Source organism: Myxine glutinosa, chromosome 2, assembly GCF_964187855.1.
Source record: "Myxine glutinosa chromosome 2, kmMyxGlut1.1, whole genome shotgun sequence".
NCBI lineage: Eukaryota > Metazoa > Chordata > Myxini > Myxiniformes > Myxinidae > Myxine > Myxine glutinosa.
This window is the reverse complement of record NC_136262.1, coordinates 179570473-179594553: the sequence shown is the minus strand read 5'-3', so window position 1 is coordinate 179594553 and position 24081 is coordinate 179570473. Positions and strand designations below refer to the sequence as shown.

Below are 24081 nucleotides of genomic sequence, written 5' to 3'. Positions count from 1 at the left end.
AAGAGAGGGATTTGCGACTGGATCATGGTCTGTCCACACAGACAGTGTTAAGGCACTCAGCCCAAGCATGAGCATGTCACAGTGACCATCCTGAAGAATGAAGGAAGAGATGAGGTGCACGGTTCAGAAACAGACTTTGATAATCAACCAGAAAGTGTTTGCAAATGGTGAGAGGCCTTAAAAAAAGGACCCACAGGTTCCTGATGGGACCCCTGATGCTTAGCTCTGGCACCTGAAAAAACAATGGCATCCCTGACGGCCTCCCTCCCCCCCCCCTCTCCTCTCCACCCTTCCCCCCCTAAAACTCCAACCCCCCCCCTCCCCTCCTCTCCACCCATCCCCCCCTAAAACTCCAACCCCCCCCCCCTCCCCTCCTCTACCCACCCCATATTTGCTCATTTTTCTTTTTGCTCTTAGTTTCTCTCTTTATGTATCTGTCTACGTATAAGTGAATTCATACAAATACTTGCAAGGCTTACTTGGCTGCATCTGGATGTGTTTGAGGGGTTGAGGTGCAGCAGCTGAAACCAAAATCCTATCCAGCTTCCTCCTCTTGACTCCATCTCTGCTCTTTGCTTATTTGGTTTCCTTCTGATGCCCCCAATGTAATATTTTGTCTTTCACTTGATTCCACAAACAAGAAATGTGAGTAATGAAAGGGGAGGATAATGATTTACGAGTGAAGGAAATTTGAAGTGAGAGGATGATGAGGGTGAGGTGCAGGAGTTTGAGAAGGGTTGAAATGATGGGTTAACCATCAGAAACAGCATGAGTACAAGGAAGAGAAAGAGGAACGTGGAGGGAAGATGCGGCGAGTCTGCAAATAAAATATTTCAGGATGTGGTCGCAGACTAAAGATGGCTTTCATCAGGGTTCAGCCAATAGATATCGCCTTCTCCTTTAGCTCATCAACGACCGACAGTCATGGTTGACCAACTAATTGGCAGGGATAAATATAACAGGAATCAATACCTGTACATGAGAAAGGTCACTGTCCTTGAACTGGTTGAGCACAGAAAGAGCACCCGCCTCACTGAACTCCTTTAGAGCCTCGAGAGCTCGCTCATCCAAGTCACCATGAGTGATGTTGCCTCAACAAAAGAAAAGAAAAAAAAAGAGAAAAAAAACAACAACAACAACCCATGAAGTTGCTCATTTTAGCTTTGGTCCATTTACATACCTCCATTCAGAAAAAAAGATGAGCCTTACCTGCCATGTAGATGCTGTCCAGAGACTCGGCAACATTGCGAGAAAGGCCATAGTTCAACAAGAATTGAAAATTATCAGTATGGGGCGTGGCATCAGATTCAACCTCAGCTTCAGGGTCAGCTTCAGGGTCAGCTTCAGCATCAGGATCAGCATCAGGATCAAGTTCAGTAGCAGGTTCAGCTTCAGCGCCAGGTTCAGCTTCAGCACCAGGTTCAGCTTCAGCACCAGGTTCAGCTTCAGCTTCGGCGTCAGGATCAACTTCCGCTTCAGCTTCAGGGTCAGTCTTCATTCCTCCCATCTCCATTGTCTCCACAGCCTCTTTCTGTCCACCATTCACATGGTCATCCATTGCACTTCCTGCAGGTTATGCAGAACCTCAGGTTACACTACAACTAGTACAATTCAAGATGCTCAAGTTTTGTTTCAACAGATCCATCCCAATGTCCTCCAAATATCAAAAATACTGAAAAGACTGAAATAATGAAGTACAGTTCAGTACCAAACATATCAAATACAACACAAAGACTGTGGTCCATACAGATCATAAAACAAGTGGAGCTTTGGAGGAATGTTAAACGCAGAATGCACCCCCTCTTTAAATAACAAAGGCTCTGAAATAAAATACTGTTACAGTTTTGGAAATGTACCACAGGGGAGAACATTCATGAACACGTAGGAATCCCCAGACAGTTATTTCTTTCATTTATGTGGTAGGTAGGCCTTTGTCCATTGTCCATGGGTTTGGGGGGCAGGGTGGAAGGAGGAATGCGTTGAGGTTCATCTGTATATTCCCGGTGTGATGTTTCCCCATATGCCGCTATATCTCTATATCTCTATATCTCTCTGACATCGGTCCGTTTCAACAATAAATCTCTCTCCTTAATCCATCAATAAATCTGCTTCACCAAACCTCAATTCAACAATCCCTCCTTCACCCCATTGGGATTTCCTTCAACCCCCGCAGTCAGTTTATTCTGGTCTTTCGGTATGTTCTCTAAGCCTGGTGTTGGCTTAGCGGTTAGGGTGCCGGCTTGGGATCCTCGGATCCTGGGTTTGAATCCCGATCGATCGCTGAATTGATGCCAGGGGGGTTGACTCAGCCTGTCATCCTTCCGAGGTCGGCAAATTGAGCTCCAGTTCACTGGTAATTCCCTGTGTGTCGCAAGAGGTGACTAACAGGGTTGGCGGCAGGAAGGGCATCCGGCCATAAAACATTGCTTCAAAAAGGGGACCAAGGTGCCCGAAAAAGGCCAACCCCCGCTCTGCGGGGAAACATGGCCTCTAAAGGTGGTTCTTCTTTCGGTCCGCCTGCTTCACATCAGTCCATCCACGTAAACCACGTACGCGATGGTGACTACCTCATGACCATAAACAATTAATCCTCCAGACCGGTCTTTCAAATTACCTTCCCCTATTCCTCCCTTCTTTTCACTACCGCATTCGTCACGGGAGTGGTGCTTCTCACATGCACAATGCAGAGGAACATTTCGCACACAAAAGGAGGGGCGGGAGCACCAGTCGCTGCCTCCATATCGTGACAAGGGGATTTTCCACAACTGCATCCCGAGACCCTTCCCCTTCGGGCACGCACCAATGAGAGGGGGGTGAGCATGGCAAGGAAAGCTCACTTGAGCTGTGCTCCCTCAAAAACACGCCCAGCATGGCACGTAGAGAGGCCAGAAGAACATGGCTCGGTTTGTGGGGTGGCAGCTGTTCGTCTGTACTGTGGACGTCGTTCGGTGGCTGCTGTTTGTATGTGCTGTGGACCTCGTCAGGAATGCTGCTGCCTGTCCACCACGAGCTGCCTGTCCTCCGCGAGCTGCCTGTCCTCCGCGAGCTGCCTGTCCTCCGCGAGCTGCCTGTCCTCCGCGAGCTGCCTGTCCTCCGCGAGCTGCCTGTCCTCCGCGAGCTGCCTGTCCTCCGCGAGCTGCCTGTCCTCCGCGAGCTGCCTGTCCTCCGCGAGCTGCCTGTCCTCCGCGAGCTGCCTGTCCTCCGCGAGCTGCCTGCCCTCCGCGAGCTGACTGCCCTCCGCGAGCTGACTGCCCTCCGCGAGCTGACTGCCCTCCGCGAGCTGACTGCCCTCCGCGAGCTGACTGCCCTCCGCGAGCTGACTGCCCTCCGCGAGCTGACTGCCCTCCGCGAGCTGACTGCCCTCCGCGAGCTGACTGCCCTCCGCGAGCTGACTGCCCTCCGCGAGCTGACTGCCCTCCGCGAGCTGACTGCCCTCCACGAGCTGACTGCCCTCCACGAGCTGACTGCCCTCCACGAGCTGACTGCCCTCCACGAGCTGACTGCCCTCCACGAGCTGACTGCCCTCCACAAGCTGACTGCCTTCTATGAGCTGTCGGCTGGACCTCGAGCTGCCTCTTTTATTGCTGACCGAGTGTGCTGACCAAAGGGCTCTGAGGGCAGACAGCAGCACATGATCCTTGGGTGCAGAAGTTTCAATCACTTTGCACCACACTCCAACGCTGTGCCGACACACCCCATCCTTTGCCCATCTTGCATATTTGGACTGATGCTACCCCGCCGGGTGGTGCAAGGTAAGTGATGGCTTGTCATTATACTCCGCTCTACCTCTTTCTCCTCACATCTCGTCTATTTTTTCCTGTGAATGAGTGGTGGTGCCACATGTATTGTGTAAATAAGATTGTATAAGGGGGAAATTCGTTCTCAGAGCAAGTCTGCTCTGCTGTGCCTTTTGCTTTGCTTGCAAATACATGCTTCTATGATTACCTTGCTGTGTGAATAGAAGACTGGTGATTGCTTGTTTTGTGAATAAAGAATTGCTGTTTGTTGAACCTTTTTTCCAATCTGCTCGTTCTTGTCCTTTCTTTCATTGATCCAACATAGTGTGTACTTCATAGATAGATGGGAAGTTTTGCTCCACGGTTTCACTTTGTTAGTGCTTAGGCAATGGTTACCCACAGTTCGCTTGGCAGTAGTAGCAGTTGGAAGACGGGTGAATGCTGAGTGCATGGACTCTAGCTCAGGTAGTTGTACCAATGGACCCTGCTCGGTGTAATTGATTTTGCCGGTGTCCATGGTACGCAACAATACAAACACTCTTACTCCCTCAAATCCCAACTGCAGGAAAACGTGTACAGGTGAGTCCAAACACATTACTCGAGCAAAAGCAAAAGCAACACCATCTTTCGACACTAAAGAGGAGTGCATGCGACCAACGACTTCGAAACAATATGGAGACATGTGAAAGTGGCAGGTCATGATCACACATGATCACCATAAAAGGGTAGGGGGAACGAGTGAGTAAAACACAAACCAAGCAATGGGGACACATGTGAGCAACGAGGAACAAGCCGTGAGGAATAAGAGGTGTGCGGGCACAACATCGTAATACCGTATGTGCAGAGCAGCAGTGAGGTGTGGAGGTGGGGGGGCGTGGGAGGCAGGTAATTGAGCTACAAGCGCTGATTGTTACGCTGGTTGTTATGTACTAGCAACAGGCACTGAGCTGTGAGAGAGCGCGCACCCACAAGACAGGTACTGAGCTTGAGAAAGTGAAAAATGGATGTGGAGTGCCTGTGTTGCAGGCAGCAAGCGCGATGGCATCTGACAAATGGTGCTCAAAGAGAATTACAAGCAAGTCGTATAAAGTTTTTTTTTAAGACAAGGCTGACCTTCAAGTTAATAGAGTACATCAAAGGCAGGCAGAAATGGGGACAGAGTACGAATGGCAGATGTGTGAAAGGCAAATCAGACCAAACCAGTGGGGTACTTGGTGATGAAAAGGTCAAGCTAGACCAAATAGGTACTGAGCTCCATGTATGTGACGTACTCACAGACTCAGAAGAAACGAAGTTCTTGAAACCAGGGTGCCTTTTTGATGAATAACCGCCTGATGGATTTCTTAATTCATCACTAGCTTGCGGGTTTAACAGACAGCTCGTCGAGTCGCGTGGACGGGAGGTGCAAATGGAGACATGGCATCAAGAACCTGCGAACACGGCAACAGAGCTGACGGCAAGAGGGAGTGTACAAAATATTATATCCATAACATAAGAGGTTGGTGCTAAGAGTTTGCATCAAAATGGTATGCATCAAGTACTGATTATTACCGAGTCACATTGCACAGGATAACTGAGTTTTACCTGAGCAAGTTTAAGTTTCAACCTGAACCTGAGTTTTAGACAAGACATCTTCACGGTGCTCCCATGGTAGCAGACATTTGTTGGTGGTCAATACGACATTTTAGAAATTACGTATTCCGCCCCAGAATGCTTGGCGTGCATGTACAGAAACCTCAGGAAACGCTGGCGTTCAGGGCACAAGATATACCGTGTGCCAGAGAGATATTTTTAACTAACACGTTACAATACAAAGCTTCTGAAAAAAGGCGAAAATACCTGGAAAAATACCTGAGAGAAAGGGCTGTGCTTTTGCACAACGAAAGACTTGGAGAACTTACTCAGCTTGTCGAATGGGAAGCTGCTCGTGCTGCAAACTCCCGACCATGTGGGGCAATGCATGGCTCGAGCGGAGGGGCGTGTGCGACACAAACCCCCCCGGCGGATCGCTACCAGTGAATGGACTTGTATGTCTGGATTACGTTCTTCAGAATGCCGATGGGAAGGACATATCTGGGGCTTGTAAATGTGGAGGGCAAATTTTAAATGATTATATTTACTATTATTCATGTTTGGGAGGTGGCGGAGGCAGGTGCTATGGGAGCTGAGAGGGCTGTTATAAACACATTGTTTGTTTGGTTCCGGGGCCCCAAGAGAAATGAATGCTAGATTTTCGCATCTATTGCTAAAGGTTAAACCATCCACCCATGTTTTTTTTTACATATTCATGGTGGCTGTTGTTTTTATTAACAGGAAGTGACAGGAAATTGACACCTCTAAGTCTCATCAATGCATGTTTCTCTTTTTCCGATATTTCCGCGATTCCGATTTTCAATCAGCAACTGAACAATTATAGTTAACCATAATGAAACTGCCACTCTTTCGTCTAAATGCTGAAAATTATGTTTGAAATACGATTTGCATCATAGATTTCGCACCAGCAATGGAAGGCGTGCTCCCAAAATGAGGTTTTGTATTTAGCGCAGGACAAACACACGACTCATTCCACCTCTGAGGTACACCATATGCCAAAAAAGGAATTCCCAGCCTTTTGTGTCATGTGGTTTTCAGAATTGTTGTCACTCAAAAACAATAATATTTTCTGCACTCCCAGCCAGTATCCAATTATTGTTCTGTTTATGGGGTAGGAGGCAGTCGCCAATTTAAGGCCCCAACCAACAGGTATGTCCATGCAAGTTTTCGGAATTTTTTCTGCACATGTATCAAGTGTATTTAGGGATAGGATATGCATTTCTGCGTTGCTAAGGGTGATAGCGCTGTCCAAAATTTAAGGCCCCAATGTTGCGAATATGGAATTTGGCCTCCATATCCGCTTGTAAATATTCCCCTATTTTCTCCAATACTCCCCAACTTTCCCCAATCCCCCATTCCCTAGTCCCATTGCATGTAAATAACAATCAGTAGAGCCGACCTTCCCCTTATTCCCCCATTAAATGTCGTGCCCAGGTCCACCGCACCACACGTAGCCAACTTTCGGACATCTTCCTAGTTATTCTTAATCTATGTCAGTTAAGGCCTCGTTTCCATTAATTATGACTCTTCGTTGCACCAGAATGTGATTATATGGCATCAGTAGTGAGTTTAGGACCTTTCCCATACCTCCTCCCATCTTCTTCCCCAAACAACAACAATAACAACAACTACAACAACAATTACAACAACAACAGAGGGGATGGCGGCGGAGCGGGGGAGGATGCGTCCTCACACCGGCTCGATTAGCTCCAGACCATGCGCTCCACGGGGTTACCCCGAAGGGGCTGGCTGTCAGCTCCTCGTCGGGGGCGGAGCCAGTAACCCCCCCCGCACGCACCCAATGAGAAGCAACGTGCCGATTCCACGAGGCGGAGCTAACGAGCCGAGGGCGTGTCACTCCCCGCCGGATATACGCAGCCGCTTGCCGGACGTGACGTGAGATACGCCCCCAGCTGGAGAAAGACGGACCTGCGAGCGCTGAAACGGATGCGCCTGAGTTTGGAGAGGCCTGAGAAAGAACGTCACCTCTGAGCGCTGCGACGAGACCTCCCCGCATCTCTGGACCGAACCGTGTACCCTGCTTTGAGCCAAGAGTGCACCTTGAGCCATCGCTATCTGCCTTTCCTAGCCATCAAACCCCGTGTGAGCCAGCGTTGTCCCGTTTATCTGTCGTCTGTCTAGGGTTAATATAAGAGTGTGTCTAAGTGCCTGTCTTTCTATGCTGTACCTCTCGTCCCTGTAATCTGACCTTCCGCACGAATATAACCTCCTCCGGAGGTCTTGAGAACTGAACCCCTGGTGTCGTATTGTGTCATTATAACCCAGCCGGGTGTCTTCTCTTTCCTATTGAGCCAGCGTAGCGCGGCTTCGTCGACGTTCGAGTACGATCGGGTAATTTGTGCGGACACGACGGCCATTCCGCTCGGCCCACCTTAACATCAAAGTCGTGTCTGTAACAATTGGTGTCGAGGAGTTGGATTCGGACCCGGGACTAAATTAGTTAGGCCCAAATTTTGGGAGGGAAAATCGATTCGGAGCGCGTACTGCGCTCGACGAAATTATAACGAAAAAAAAAAATTGGATTTGTTTTACGAAACTCGAATTTTGCAAGTCGCGCTATGGCGGATCAAGACAGCTGGGGTCCGGTAAAGGAGAGTGAGGTAGGGTCGATCCAGGACCAAAATGAGGGACAGGAGGAGAGCGAAGCAGTGAGGGCGGCAGGTTCGCAAAATAGCGCCGTCACGCACGAAGAAGCGGGCGCGCAAAATGGCGCCTCGCTGGTCACCGTGCCCGCGACCGAAGTAGCGCCGCTGGGAAGATTGGAACTTTTTTTTATACAAATGACGGCCCTTATGGAAAAGAATAGTGAGCGATTGGAAAACCAAATGGGGGTAATGGGGAACCGGATGGATGCTCAGAGTGAGCAATTGGGGGTAATGAGGGACGAAGCGAGGGCTCAGAGTGAGCAAATGGGGGTAATGGGAAACCAAATGGGGGTAATGAGGGACGAAGCGAGGGGTACCAGTGAGGGGTTAGACAATAATTTTGAGGAGTTAGACAAGAAATTTGGGAAGATAGACAATAATTTTGAGGGGTTAGACAACGGGATAAAAGAAGTGAAAAATGGGTTAATGGGGGTAGAAAATAGAATGGCTGCCCAGGAGAATCAGATAGAGGGAGTGAAAAATGGGTTAGAGGGGTTAGAAAACAGTATGGAAGGCAAATTGAGGGACATGAGGGACCAAGCGGAAAGGGAAGTTAAACAAATGGAGCAGCAGATAGAGGGGGTCAGAATGGGGGTAGAAACCAAACTGGATGCTCACAGGGAGGAAATGGAGCAGATGAGGGTGGCATCTGGGCAGGAGATGCAAGTGATGGGAGAGGAGATCAGAAGAGGAGTGAGTGAGGAGGTCGGAGGAGTGCGCGAGGAGGTGAGGCACTGTAAGGAGCACATGGAGAAGGAGGTGAGAAAGGGGACTGTAAAGTTACAAGGGGGCATAGAGGTCCTGACGCAGGAGGTGGAACAGCTGACGGAGGGACAAAAAGGACTAACGGAGCAGGTTCAAAGGAACACTGCGGTATTAGGAGGTTTAAAAGCGACACAAAACGACATAAAAAACGACTTGATAGCGACAAAGAGGGAATGTCAGATGGTACGTGAGGAACTGACAACGAGGCTGGACGAGGTGATAGAGGTTATGGAGACGAAGGACCGGCAGGTGAGGACGCACATGGAAACGGTCAAGGTAGCCTTGGAGGACGAGCTTGAGGAGACGTACCGGGGAATAAAAGAGGTGAGGCACAAATTAGAAGAAGTGGAAGAAGGGGTGAGCGAAATTAAGAAGCGACGGAGAGGGGATAACAAAGAGATAAAAGAGGAGATAAAAGAATTGGTCCAAAGTCTGTGTTTGGATCGTGATGTGCTCGTTAACCGGATGAGGGATTCGCAGGTGATGGAGGAGAAGCGAAGAGGAAGAGGACCCGGTGTAAGTGGTGACCAATATGGTCGTGCGTATGATGCGCCAGGTGATTTAAGAGGCTTGGGGGTCGAGATAGACCCGGGTGTTCGTGAGAGGCCGTTGGTGAGGTGTGTGACAGGACAGGTGTGCGAAAAAAGGGGTGTGCGAGAATGTCCGACCATGGGGTGTGTGAGGAAAAAGTGCACGCCAAGGAGTGAGGGTGTTGGCGAGAATGAGTCGGTCGTAGCGCGTGTGCGAGGGGGCACATGGAAGCGCGGTGTGGTGAGTGTTACAGAGGGTGTGACGGGAGAGTGTGCGCAGGAGTGTGCGCGAGAAAGGTGTGTGACGGACAGGTGCATGAGGAAAGAGTGCGCTGTCAGAAGTAAGGAAGAGTGTCCACCTGTGGTGAGTGTTACAGAGGGTGTGACGAGAGAGTGTGCGCAGGAGTGTGCGCGAGAAAGGTGTGTGAGGAAAGAGTGCGCTGTCAGAAGTAAGGAAGAGTGTCCACCTGTGGTGAGTGTTACAGAGGGTGTGACGGGAGAGTGTGCGCGAGAAAGGTGTGTGACGGACAGGTGCATGGGGAAAGAGTGTGCTGTCAAGAGTAAGGGTGAGTGCGTTGTCACGAGTGGAGGTGAGAGTAGTGAGAGTGACAAGGAGAGTGAGTTAGTGGTGACAGGTGAGCGAGGATGTACACCTGGGATGGAAGGATGCACACCTGGAATGGTAGAGCGTGAGTGGGAATGCACGCTGGAGTTGGTGGTGAGGCACATGGTTGGGTGTGCGAATGAGGGCACACCTGTGATTGTCACAGAGGAGGTGACCGAGGAGGGGGCGCGAAGCGGTGTATTGGTGAGGTGTGCGAGCAACGAATGTGTGCCAAAGTGTTCGGTGGTCAGGTGTGTGACCAAGGCTGTGAGTGGAATGGGTGTACCTGGGTGTGTAAGGAAGGGTACGAGGAGCATGGGCACAGCTGGATGTGTGAGCAAGGAACGGGCTGCGGGGTGTAAGCGTCCAGGTGAAGCATCGACGTTACACGGGTTAGAGGTTAGAGCGACTTTTAGCCGAAGCAGGCCCTCGGTGCGTGCTGGGCCTCGCTTTGAACGGCCGCGTCCGTGCTCCACTAGGCGGAGCGGGCAGCCCGATAGGAAGGGTCGTTATGGCGACCACGTTTTGTTGAGACGTGCCGGCAGGTCGAGATCGGGACATTGGATGGCTCCACGCCGAGGTGATGTGTGGGATCTCGGCCCGGGTAAGCCCCCGTCCCTGCACCGAGTGCCGGACGCATCCAGCCGCTGGCACAAAACAACCAGCATCCATTGCTTGGCTTTACGAAGCCGGGCTTTGGACAGGGATTGGCGCACCGAGAGGTATTAGTGAGTCGACTGGGTGATGAGGTTAGTGTTTTGGACCCAAAATTGGAGAAAAACAAAATTTGATGATTGGCAAGGGATTGGCAGTAGTGATTGGCAGATGATGGTTAGTGATTGGCAAATTTTTAATTTGTTGAAATTTGATGTGCAAAATTGGTAGTGAGAGACCCCCGATGTGGTGGGATGGCATCCCTGCCACCCTTCCCATGGGGGGGCAAAGGAGCAATAGCTTATGGGGTGTATGGCAGTGAAAACTAGCCCGGGTGGGTTAGGATATTGTGTGTAGGGATCTAGCGAAGATGACAGTAGGTAACGTTAAGTTTAGTTAGTGACTGATACCTGTAGTAGGGACGCAGGTAGTTTAGTGTGGATGATAATGACGTGGGAGCGCAATAGTTTAAAGGGACGACTGGGAAGCTCAAGTTTCAGAAGGGAGTAGTTAGCTGAGATGATGCCGTGTGTGTGAGGATTGTACAGGTGTGATTGCACAGGTGTGCAACTGGACAGGTGTGTGGAGCAGTGTGTGAGTAGTGGGTGTTGTGGATCAGCGCGAATGCGCTTGGGGAGAGAAGGGTGCAGGTGGCACCAGGTGCGAGAGCACAGGTGTGCAGGTACAGGTGTGTGGAGAGAGTTGGAGTAAGTGGTACGGAGTGGTGTGCATGGTGCGAAGGTGTGAATGGGGGAAGAGTGGACCCCTTTCACGAGTACCCGGGGCGGGTAGTGTAAGTGTTAGGTAGAGGGTGCAGGTAAATTGTGGTTGGATATTGGCATTTGTGGTGCGGTTGCAGAATGGTGTTGTGAATGGGTGCATTAGTGTTGTGGAAATGGCTGGGCGTGTAGCCTGTTAGTGTGTGTAGTTGGTTGGGCACTCCACCACTGTGAGGATGTCGGCCAGGTGAGGCCGCAGGTGGGCTCTGGGAGCCGGTAGTTGTGAGTGGGTGCCTGAGGATCCCGGGTGTGGATCGGGCAGCCCAGTGCCAGAGAGGGCACGGAGTGGGGAGAGTGCCAGAGGGCCTTCCCCAGGTAGTTAGGTTAGGGCAAGGAGCAGGTAAGCTCGGAGGCAACTGCAGTGGTGGAGGTGTGCAGGTGGGTAGACCCACTGGGAGAGGTACACGCCGCAGCCCAGAAATTGTGCGAGGGCACCGGGAGATGAATCGGGGGAGTGAGACCCCAAATTGAAGAGCACCACAGTTTGGCCAATGGGAATTGGTTTTTAGAACCCATAGTGTAAGAGGGCCAATGGTTTGGCCGGAGAGAGACCCCGGGTAGTGTAAAGTTGTTAAAGTCATTTAGGAGATAGTTAGGAGTGATGAACCTGTCGCACCATACGCAGCCACTTACCTGTGGTGATGATGATGACTCCACACCTGTGTTTTCTTTGTTTTGTTGCAGGAGATGAATCGCTGTGTGGATTTGTGAGACGCATCACGACGTGGATGAGACATTGGGGTGATTCCATCTCTCCCTCCCTAGGAGGGACTGATGATGAATTGGTAATGGCAAATTATGATGTTGAGTTGGAGATGGCAAATTTTGATGAGAGTTGAAAATGGCAAATTTGATTGGTTAGGAGGGAGAGAAGACGAATTTGGTTTATGGGAGGAACGGGGAAGACAGTAGGGATGTTTGTTGATTTGTAAAGTAGATGTTTATGGGTAGTGTTGTGTTTTGTGGATACAGTAAGGGGTAAGGGAGGGGCCATGTAGGTTACCTGGTGGGGGGGGGGGGGGCGTACGATAGGAACGTACCTGTCTCACCTGGTTCCCATGTGCCCCCAGTGTGCATTACCTTACATTGCGTGCACTTTTGCGCCCTTACCACCTTACTCACTTGTTTCTTCTTTTGTCTCCCACCTCCGAGGATCTGGCTTTGGGGTAGAGAGAGAGGAGAGAGAGGTGCTGGCTGCGCAGTTGTGGGCCTGCACTTTCGCTGTTTGCTGCCGGGATCGATACACCATATGGACCGCAATGTTTGTGGCCACCCACAATGGACCGCAGTTCGTTTGCGGCCAAGCACCACCCGGGGATGGACCTATGGGTCAACGTGGCACCTATGCCATAAAGGTGAACCACTGTTAACTAACACCAAGTGCACCACAAGAAGAGCAAGAGACACCTGCAGGGTTAGGGGTTGTCGAATTTATTTTTATTCCAATGAACAATGGTGACTGCACCGATTGGTGGTGGGGTGGTGCTGTTGATGCTCGGGAAGGGTGCTCTGCACGTTATTAAAGGCCGTCGGCCACAGAGCACTCGTGGGTTGGTGTATCGATGTTGGCAAGCGCGCTCTCTCTATGCATAACATCTGCATGTGTTCCTCCAAAGACAGGTCCTGGATCGTAGTGTAGATATCAGCGTAATCTTGTAAATAATGCTCCCTACCGGCTGTATGTGTAGTTTGCGAATTCTTTCCGGATTCGGTTATCCTGTGGGTGTGTTTCTGTGAGGAGAAGGGTGCAACGTCGCAGGGGGACATATTTACTCATTTGTGAATATCTGTAAAACTGTCGCACTCAGGGTAGAGTTAATAGTAGAGGGAACTACATTGCGTGCCACACTAAAGTAGGTAAAAATTTATCGGGTCGGGACGCCCCGAGGGTAGAGAAGGGTGCAATGTTGCGAATATGGAATTTGGCCTCCATATCCGCTTGTAAATATTCCCCTATTTTCTCCAATACTCCCCAACTTTCCCCAATCCCCCATTCCCTAGTCCCATTGCATGTAAATAACAATCAGTAGAGCCGACCTTCCCCTTATTCCCCCATTAAATGTCGTGCCCAGGTCCACCGCACCACACGTAGCCAACTTTCGGACATCTTCCTAGTTATTCTTAATCTATGTCAGTTAAGGCCTCGTTTCCATTAATTATGACTCTTCGTTGCACCAGAATGTGATTATATGGCATCAGTAGTGAGTTTAGGACCTTTCCCATACCTCCTCCCATCTTCTTCCCCAAACAACAACAATAACAACAACTACAACAACAATTACAACAACAACAGAGGGGATGGCGGCGGAGCGGGGGAGGATGCGTCCTCACACCGGCTCGATTAGCTCCAGACCATGCGCTCCACGGGGTTACCCCGAAGGGGCTGGCTGTCAGCTCCTCGTCGGGGGCGGAGCCAGTAACCCCCCCCGCACGCACCCAATGAGAAGCAACGTGCCGATTCCACGAGGCGGAGCTAACGAGCCGAGGGCGTGTCACTCCCCGCCGGATATACGCAGCCGCTTGCCGGACGTGACGTGAGATACGCCCCCAGCTGGAGAAAGACGGACCTGCGAGCGCTGAAACGGATGCGCCTGAGTTTGGAGAGGCCTGAGAAAGAACGTCACCTCTGAGCGCTGCGACGAGACCTCCCCGCATCTCTGGACCGAACCGTGTACCCTGCTTTGAGCCAAGAGTGCACCTTGAGCCATCGCTATCTGCCTTTCCTAGCCATCAAACCCCGTGTGAGCCAGCGTTGTCCCGTTTATCTGTCGTCTGTCTAGGGTTAATATAAGAGTGTGTCTAAGTGCCTGTCTTTCTATGCTGTACCTCTCGTCCCTGTAATCTGACCTTCCGCACGAATATAACCTCCTCCGGAGGTCTTGAGAACTGAACCCCTGGTGTCGTATTGTGTCATTATAACCCAGCCGGGTGTCTTCTCTTTCCTATTGAGCCAGCGTAGCGCGGCTTCGTCGACGTTCGAGTACGATCGGGTAATTTGTGCGGACACGACGGCCATTCCGCTCGGCCCACCTTAACATCAAAGTCGTGTCTGTAACAATATTTTCTGCACTCCCAGCCAGTATCCAATTATTGTTCTGTTTATGGGGTAGGAGGCAGTCGCCAATTTAAGGCCCCAACCAACAGGTATGTCCATGCAAGTTTTCGGAATTTTTTCTGCACATGTATCAAGTGTATTTAGGGATAGGATATGCATTTCTGCGTTGCTAAGGGTGATAGCGCTGTCCAAAATAGTGGTTCAAGAGAAAACGAGCGGTGTTTTTTTGTTTCCCTTTGTCTATAGGCAGTTGAGGCCAGGTAAGTGAGGATGACGTTTGATGCACTGATCTGCATAGACAGAAGCCGAACATTTTGGTACTTCTGGTGATGCTTCCTAACCCTCCAAACAAAATCCTCCAACCCTAGTGCCCTCCCAACAAAATTCTAACCCGAGTATCCTCCTACCAAAGTTCTTCAAACCCGAGTGTCCTCCTAACACAGTTCGTCTAACCCTAGTGTCCTCCAAATAAAGTTCTTCTAACCCTCGTATCCTCCTACCAAAGTCCTCCCAACGCTAGTGTCCTCCTCCCAAAGTTCTTCAAACCCTAGTGTCCTCCTAACAAATTGTTACAAACTTTGGTGCCCAAAGAAAGTATTATTTACCACCTAAGAGTCCTCAATAATCCTCCCTCCCAATAATCCATAAGTACTTGTAGCTCATACAGTACACCCAAAACGAATTGTGGCTCGTGCAGTACATCCACAAGGAATTTGTGGCTCATGCAGTACATCAATAAGGAATTTGTGGCTCATGCAGTACATCCATAAGGAATTTGTGGCTCATGCAGTACATCCATAAGGAATTTGTGGCTCATGCAGTACATCCACAAGGAATTTGTGGCTCATGTAGTACATCCACAAGGAATTTGTGGCTCATGCAGTACATCCATAAGGAATTTGTGGCTCATGCAGTACATCCATAAGGAATTTGTGGCTCATGCAGTACATCCATAAGGAATTTGTGGCTCATGCAGTACATCCACAAGGAATTTGTGGCTCATGTAGTACATCCACAAGGAATTTGTGGCTCATGCAGTACATCCACAAGGAATTTGTGGCTCATGCAGTACATCCACAAGGAATTTGTGGCTCATGCAGTACATCCACAAGGAATTTGTGGCTCATGCAGTACATCCACAAGGAATTTGTGGCTCATGCAGTACATCCACAAGGAATTTGTGGCTCATGCAGTACATCCACAAGGAATTTGTGGCTCATGCAGTACATCCACAAGGAATTTGTGGCTCATGCAGTACATCCACAAGGAATTTGTGGCTCATGCAGTACATCCACAAGGAATTTGTGGCTCATGCAGTACATCCACAAGGAATTTGTGGCTCATGCAGTACATCCACAAGAAATTGTGGCTCATTCAATAAATCAATAACGAAGCACACTCATAACATACACAGTACTGTATATCCATAATAAAGCAGTCATGCAAAACAGTGCATTGCATCATCATTAAGCACTCATGGCACACACAGTACATCAATCATGAAGCACTCATATAACAAACAGTGCATGCATCATGAAGCACTCAGAGAACATACAGGGCATCCATCATGAAGCACTCATGGCACATACAGTGCATCCATCATGCAGCATTCATGGTACGTACAGTGCATCCATCATGAAGCACTCATGGCACATACACAGTACATCCATCATGAAGCACTCAGTACACACAGTACATCCATCATGAAGCACTCATGGAACATACAGTACATCCAGCATGGAGCACGGATGGCACATACAGTACATCCATCAGGAAGCACTCATGGCACATACAGTACCATCCATCATGAAGCACTCGTGGCACATACAGTGCATCCATCATGAAGCACTCATGGAACATACAGTGCATCCACCATGAAGCACTCATGGAACATAGTGCATCCACCATGAAGCACTCGACACATACAGTGCATCCATCATGAAGCACTCATGGAACATACAGTGCATCCACCATGAAGCACTCGACACACAGTGCATCCACCATGAAGCACCCATGGAACATAGTGCATCTATCATGAAGCACTCATGGCACCTACAGTGCATCCATCATGAAGCACTCATGGCATGTACAGTGCATCCATCATGAAGCACTCATGGCATGTACAGTGCATCCATCATGAAGCACTCAATGGAACATACAGAACATCCATCATGAAGCACTCATGGCACATACACAGTACATCCATCATGAAGCACTCATGACACATACAGTGCATCCATCATGAAGCACTCATTACACACAGTACATCCATCATGAAGCACTGATGGAATACAGTGCATCCATCATAAAGCACACATGGCACATACAGTGCATCCATCATGAGGCACTCATGGAACATACAGTGCATCCACCATGAAGCACCCATGGAACATCGTGCATCCATCATGAAGCACTCATGGCACATACAGTGCATGCATCATGAAACATACAGTGCATCAATCATGAAGCACTCATGGCGCACACACAGTACATCCGTCATGAAGCATCAATGGCACACACAGCACATCAATCATAAAGCACTCATGGCACATACAGTGCATCCACCATGAAGCACCCATGGAACATCGTGCATCCATCATGAAGCACACATGGCACATACAGTGCATCCATCATGAAGCACTCATGACATAGAGTACATCCAATATCCACCAAGAAGCACCCATGGCACATACAGTGCATGCATCATGAAACATACAGTGCATCAATCATGAAGCACTCATGGCGCACACACAGTACATCCATCATGAAGCATCAATGGCACACACAGCACATCAATCATAAAGCACTCATGGCGCATACAGTGCATGCATCATGAAGCACTCATGACATATAGTACATCCATCATAACGCCAGGGTGGTTGACTCAGCCTGTCATCCTTCCGAGGTCGGCAAATTGAGTACCAGCTTACTGGGATGAATGATCCCGGTGTGTACCCCGATTTAGAATAGGTACACCGTATCCCTGCGCATCGTAAGAGGCGACCAAGGGTTGGCGTCAGGAAGGGCATCCGGCCATAAAAACATTGCCTCAAACAGGGAACCATGATTGTCATGGGGCCAGCAAGGCTAACCCCGCTCGAGCGGGGAAAATGGCCTTAAAACGATCATTCATTCATTCATTCATCATGAAGCACTCATGACACATACAGTACACCCATCATGAAGCACTCACGGCACATATAGTACATCCATCATTAAGCACTCATGGCACATACAGTGCATCCATCATGAAGCACTCATGGCACATACAGTGCATCCATCATGCAGCATTCATGGTACGTACAGTGCGTCCATCATGAAGCGCTCATGGCATGTACAGTGAGTGCATCCATCATGAAGCACTCATGGAACATACAGTACATCAATCTTGAAGCACTCATGGCACATACAGTGCATCCATCATGAAGCATTCATGGCACATACAGTGCATCCATCATGCAGCATTCATGGTACGTACAGTGCGTCCATCATGAAGCACTCATGGCATGTACAGTGCATCCATCATGGAACATACAGTACATCCATCATGAAGCACTCATGACATACACGATACAGTGCATCCATGATGAAGCACCCATTGCTATGGCACGATCTGCACATTCCCTTAATTTATCGACCCAATCCAATGGTCTCGACACCCATTTCCAGCTCCGAGAAGGCCACAGGTCCATGGAGCCTTTTCTTTCCACCAAAGACAAAGTACATCACTCAAAATTCAAAAAATCACCAATACGGATACCTAATGGTGTTACCAACGACCTTCCACGACCAGTTCATACAAAGCATGGAGCAAGGTAATGAATGTAAGGATCCTGATGCCTTTTGCTTGGCGATTTTTATAACTCAATGTGTATTAAATTTAAACCTTCCATATATCCATGGACTGTTTGAACCACCGTCCGGGGACTGAGAGGACGAAAAAACACCCCATAGATAGACGAGTTTCGAAATAAAAAGGTCTTGTTTGTTTAAGAACGAAAGGTCTTAACATTTTATCGCCACCTGGTGTTTAATAAATTTATGCAAGGACAACACAATGACATAAACGTTGTGTTTGAAAGAATGCAATTAACCGCAATAACCTGTCAGAAATTCAATTAAAACAAATAATTATCTGAAAGCAAGAACTAAGTAAGCACCCCACTGAAGAGTTAAAATAAAAGCACAAAAACTTTAAACTACAGCCGCCAAATTAAATGTATAAACGAATATTAAGTATCTAAAGACCATTTCAAAAGAGCCATAAAAAGCGAAATCATGATACACTGCCCATAGTTACCAATATGTGGAAGATGGCGGTTGAGCCCTAAGAACCAAAATGGCGCCAAAAGCACGTGGCCCAAGAGGCATGTCTTTCCGGTAAACAAAACGTCACCGAGTACATTTGTTATCTTCACTTGAGATAGGTCGTCCGAATATCAAAACACGAGGTTACTTCAAATGCAAATACTATTTAACGACAAAAGAAACTTTGCACAATTTGGACGAAAATTATTGTTATGCAACATGTTGGTGTTAACTACACCGTCATGGTCACCAATGACTGCATTAAAAAGAAAAAGCGCGGGAAGTCTATCTTGTTGAACACAATTTTCGTTGACATAATAAAAGGAACTTAGTCACAGGACGAGGCCATTTGGCCATTCATGTCCAAGCTTTATAAACACCATATTCATTAAATATTTCAGTTTATCGATTTAATTTCATATTCGGGGTGGGAGGGGAGTGGGAACCATTCCGTCTGTGGTCTGTCCAGAAACATGTAGCCAGCGAAAAAACGACAGCCTTCATACTGCGCATGCGCGGAACACAGCGACGAGCTTGTTACTTGTGAAAATGAAGATTTTTTTCTAAGTATGTACTGTATATTGATTGGTCTTGTGCGTTATTCTGTCTGTTTGTCAATCGCCTACAGGTCACAATTTCAAACCGATCTTTACGAAACATCACCAAATGGTAGACTTGGTACTATTAGGAAGATGCCTATTGATTTGGATTTTGGAGGTCAAAAGGTCAACATAGGCCAAAGGCCAACAACGTTGGAAAATTTCTAAAATCCTCAATTTTCATCCGATTGACTTGAAATTTGAAGAGGATTTATGTATCAGAGCACTGAATTCAACCACCGATTATTTTTGAGGTCAACAAAGGCCAAAAGGTCAACTTAGGCCAAGTTTATAAAATTGTCAATTTTCATCTGATTTACTTTATATTTGAAGAGGATTTGCATATCAGGTCATTGAATTCAACCACAAATTATTTTTTGAGGTCAACATAGGCGAAAAGGACAACATAGGCCAAAGGTCAACAACTTAGGTGGAATTTCTAAAATTGTCAATTTTCATCCGATTGACTTGAAATTTGAACAGGATTTGCACATCCGGTCACTTAATTCAACCAATTATATTTGAGGTCAACATAGGCCAAAGGTCAGCAACATCTTTTATGGATTTCACAAGTATGCTATGCACAACGTATTTCATGTTTTTTTGTTGGTTACATGGCAATTGGTTACATTCAATCCTGACAAATCTCACACTCTTACTATGTCTCTCCGAAAAGACCGACTGGACAACCCTCCCATCTACTTTCTCAACAATCCTCTCCAAGAAGTTCTGTCGCTCAAGCTTTTGGGTCTCACTATCTGCCATGATCTTTCTTGGGAAAACCACATTTCCAAGCTGGCATCCAAAGCCAGTCGCCGACTGGGCATCCTCCGTCGTGCGCAGTCCTTCCTAGGCACACCTGAGCTCCTCACCACATACAAGGCTTTCATCCGCAGCTCAATGGAATACTGTTCTCCCCTATGGGCCGGTGCTCCTGCCTCACACCTGGCTCGGCTTCACGCTGTTGAATCCAAAGCTTTCAGAATCATTGGAATCTCCCGCGATGAAGCTATCTCTGAGGGCCTTTCACTCACTCACCGCAGGCAGGTAGGTGGTCTTTCTGTTTTCTACCGACTCCTCTCCGGCCTTGCTCCCCCAGCTCTCTCTGTGCTCTGTCCCCCCAATATTCCTACAGGTCGCACAGGATCTACCAGCAACCCTCTGATGGTTAAACTACCGAAATCTCGGCTCTCTGCTCACCTTCACTCTTTCATTCCTCTTTTCTCCCGCCTCTGGAACAAACTCCCACACTCCCTTCAATCCCACTCCTCCCTCCAGGTCTTTAAAACAGCTGTTCACCACCATCTCTTATCTTCCCCCATCCAAAACCTTGATCTTTTCTACCCCCACTAATTCACCCCAGATCCACCTTGTTTGAAATTCCAACTTCTTTCCTGGAAGTCCTGGCAGCGTCCATATGTTTTATACCTCTCCCAACCCCCCCCCCCCGCCCCCTTCCCATGCCTCCACCCCAAAGCCCTCTCCCTCCCACAGATCTCTCGATGTCTCCATGTCTCTCGGTCCCTGCTCTCAAATGTTGTGTTTGTGTCCTTCCCCCTCTCTCCCCATCTTGGCTACCGCTCCTGATGTTATTTGTTTTATGTGTCTGTTTGTCTTTCTGTGTGATTAATGTTCGCTCTTTCACGAGCCTCGATCTTGTATACAAAAAAACAAAAACAAAAAAAAACCAATTGTTTTTGTGGTCCGTTGGTTACCTGATTGTACAAAAGAGCGCGCACAGCTGTAAGGACGAAGGACGGGAATAGTGGTGAGTTTGAGGTGAAGGTGGGAGTGCATCAGGGGTCGGTACTAAGTCCACTACTATTTGTAGCTGTAATGGAGGTGCTGGCTGAGAACGTAAAGGAGGGTTTACCGTGGGAGTTGTATGCAGATGATCTGGTGTTGATTGCGGAAAGTATGGATGGACTGAATGAAAAGATGAACAAGTGGAAGGAATGTATGGAGACAAAAGGTCTGAAGGTGAATATCGGAAAGACGAAGGTGATGGCAAGTGGTAAAGCATGTGGTGAGGTGGAAAGAACTGGGAAGTGGCCCTGTGCTGTGTGTAGGAAGGGTGTCGGAGTGAACTCCATTCAATGTACAATGTGCGCTGAGTGGGTTCATCAAAAATGTAGTGGTCTGAGAGGGTCATTAACCAGTGTGGCAGCTACATTTAAATGTAAGGTGTGCACAGAGGGAGCTGCAGATGGAGGAAATGTTGAGTTGGATCGTGGAGACGGCGTGAAGCTGGAAGGTGTGAAAACATTTTGCTACCGAGGAGACATGCTGAATGGAGAAGGTGGATCAGACTCGGCAACGGTTGCTGGAGTGAGATGTGCATGGAAGAAGTTTCGGGAACTGAGTGGCGTGCTGATGATGAGGGGAGTGTCGTTGAAGCTGAAGGGAAAGGTGTATGCTGCATGTGTGAGAAGTGTTATGATTTATGGGAGCGAGACATGGGTAATGAACGTAGAGCAGCAACGAAGGTTGGAAAGGGTGGAAATGCGAATGGTTCGACAGATGTGCGGAGTATCGTTGAGAGAGAGGAAGACAAATGATGAATTGTGAAAGATGATGGGAATGGAGCCTGTGATTGATGCTGTGAAGAGGAACAGGTTGAGATGGTTTGGTCATGTGTTGAGGAAGGATAAAAGTGACTGGTTGAGAAGAGTGATGAAAATGAATGTAGAAGGAAGTAGAGGACGGGGAAGACCGAGAAAGACTTGGCTAAAGATGGTGGAAGAAGAAATGCGGGCAAGGGGGTTAACAAGGAGAGATGCAGAAAATAGGGCAAAATGGAGAAGATTGTTATGGGGACCGCAAGGCTAACCCCCGCTCTAGTAGGGAAAATGGCCTTTAAAATGCATGTTGTTGTTGTTGTTGTTGGTTACCTGATTACGCAATTTTCAAGACAATTGAACAAATCAATTTTTTTCCAATTTTGATTCCACCACCTTTTCGAGGCCATTGTTGGAATCAGTGACTGAATTACTTTAAGAAAGTGTTTTTACTTTTATAAAGTTCGAAAAATCTCACATTTTGCCAAAGCAACCCATTAGCGGGGACCCATTTTTTTTACTCGATCCTGGTGGGTGGTCTTAAACAAAATGGCAAATCCGAAATATTTTACAGAAATGCTATATAGGGCTAGTGTAAGAAAATTATGACCAGATCAATATGAGAACGTTTCTCAAAAACGGGCGTTTGCTGCACCCTAACATATACACATCTCAACAACCACCACCCTGACTTTCCTATTATTAGTCCCCTACCGGTGTACACCGGAGGGGACTATAGGTGTGCACTCCATCCCTCCGTCTGTCCATCTGTCAGTCTGTCAGTCTGTCTGTCTGTCAGTCCGTCACGCAAAGAACAGCTTTCCGGACTTTTTTTCTAAACTCTTAATGCTAATGATTTCAAACTTGGTACATGGTTTCCGCATGATAAGTTACATATTGTTGCGGTTATGAGAATAAAGGCAACCCCCCTCTTAGTTAGTGACACCACAACATGCAGCCTCGCTTTAGTTCAGTTATTTCCTATTAAATGTAAGCATCGTCTCCTTTCCTGTGTTAGTATGCGTTGGAGCAGGCAAGTAAGTGTAGGCTTCGTTGCTCATTGGGCTGGAATGCCAGGTGTTCATTGGGCTGGAATACCATGTGCTAGGGCCTGGAACAAGTCTGGAAGGCCCGAGGGAGGAGCTGCAGGGGAGTGGCCGGTAAGTGGCAAGCAGCCAATAGAAGCTCAAGGGGAGTGGCTAACAACGACGGCCAGGGGAGGAGTTTGGAACATTCGGGTGAGACTCTGGGGAGGGGCTATAAAACCCAGGCCGGATCCACTAACTCAGACTGCCCCCGAACGAGCTCTCTGTGATAGAGGTGTGGTTGGAACTCTCCATGTGATTGAGGCTCTCTGTGCACGAACTCTCCCTGCCCTGCGCTCTGCTGCCTGTAAATAGCGCTTGCGAGGACGATCTCTCCCGGGGCCACAGACGCCAACGATCTCCTTGCCTGAGCTCCCTGCACATGCCGCCAACATCCCAGGGACACGCTGAACGACCTGACTGGGGCGAACAGCGCCAACGACCGTGCTTGGAGCGCGTCATCCTTCTTCATCCTTTTCCCCGCGTGAGTGAGTGGGCCCTTGTCCGGGGATTAAGTAAGGACGATAAGTGTCTGCTCTGTGTCTCTTTGCCCTGATCATTGTATAAATTGTATAAAAAAACCTGTGTTCTTTCGCATCCATTTGGCCGTTCATGTCATTTCCCACCATTGGCTTCACACTGAACGAATAAAACGGCTCAATCGGGTTCAATAAGAATTAACGGCACGAGTCACATGACACGCAAACCTCTTGGGCGTATTAGACTAGCGTGACTCGTGCGAGGTCCAGTCCCCGTTCTCGTGGCGGCGTGTGTATAGAAGGTACGTGGGGATTCGACCCGATACCCTTCCACACGCTCGCTACGGGGGTGGCAGCTGGAATTGCTCCGCAATCCGCCCCACGAGTGTAAAGTGGGTCGCGGCCTCGTGGACTCAAAGGCCCGAGAGGGAAAAGGGTTCAACCCCCCTCTGTACGTCGACGGGCTCGAGATCCGTAACAAATTGGTGTCCGGGAGTGGGATATTTGGCCCTAGAGTGCGCTTCACGTGCTCGAAATTAAGAGCGGACAAAATTTAGTTTAAAATTAAAATTAAATTCGTACAATGGCTGGCCAAGGCGACCAAATGCCGGTGGGAGTAACAGATAGGGAAGAACTAATGGCCCGGGACCAGCAGGAAGAGTTGGTAGT

At 48.6% G+C, this 24081-nt stretch overlaps 1 protein-coding gene across 2 annotated transcripts in view; it reads right to left on the bottom strand.

Annotated features, from left to right (window-relative positions):
- The window catches only part of LOC137421039 (heterogeneous nuclear ribonucleoprotein Q), a 142069-nt gene extending 123329 nt beyond the window's left edge, over window positions 1–18740 (bottom strand). The window contains exons 1-4 of one of the 2 annotated variants that reach the window (XM_078771985.1): window positions 18684–18740; window positions 5013–5167; window positions 1210–1566; window positions 973–1091 (exon numbers count right to left, since the gene is read on the bottom strand). In XM_078771985.1, the coding sequence (XP_078628111.1) occupies window positions 973–1091; window positions 1210–1558 (468 nt within the window). In that variant the 5' untranslated portion in view covers window positions 1559–1566; window positions 5013–5167; window positions 18684–18740. Of the gene's footprint in view, window positions 1–972; window positions 1092–1209; window positions 1567–5012; window positions 5168–5638; window positions 5657–18683 lie in introns of those variants that run through there. The other variant, XM_078771986.1, reaches the window with a different exon arrangement.
- Window positions 18741–24081: the final 5341 nt, after the last annotated feature.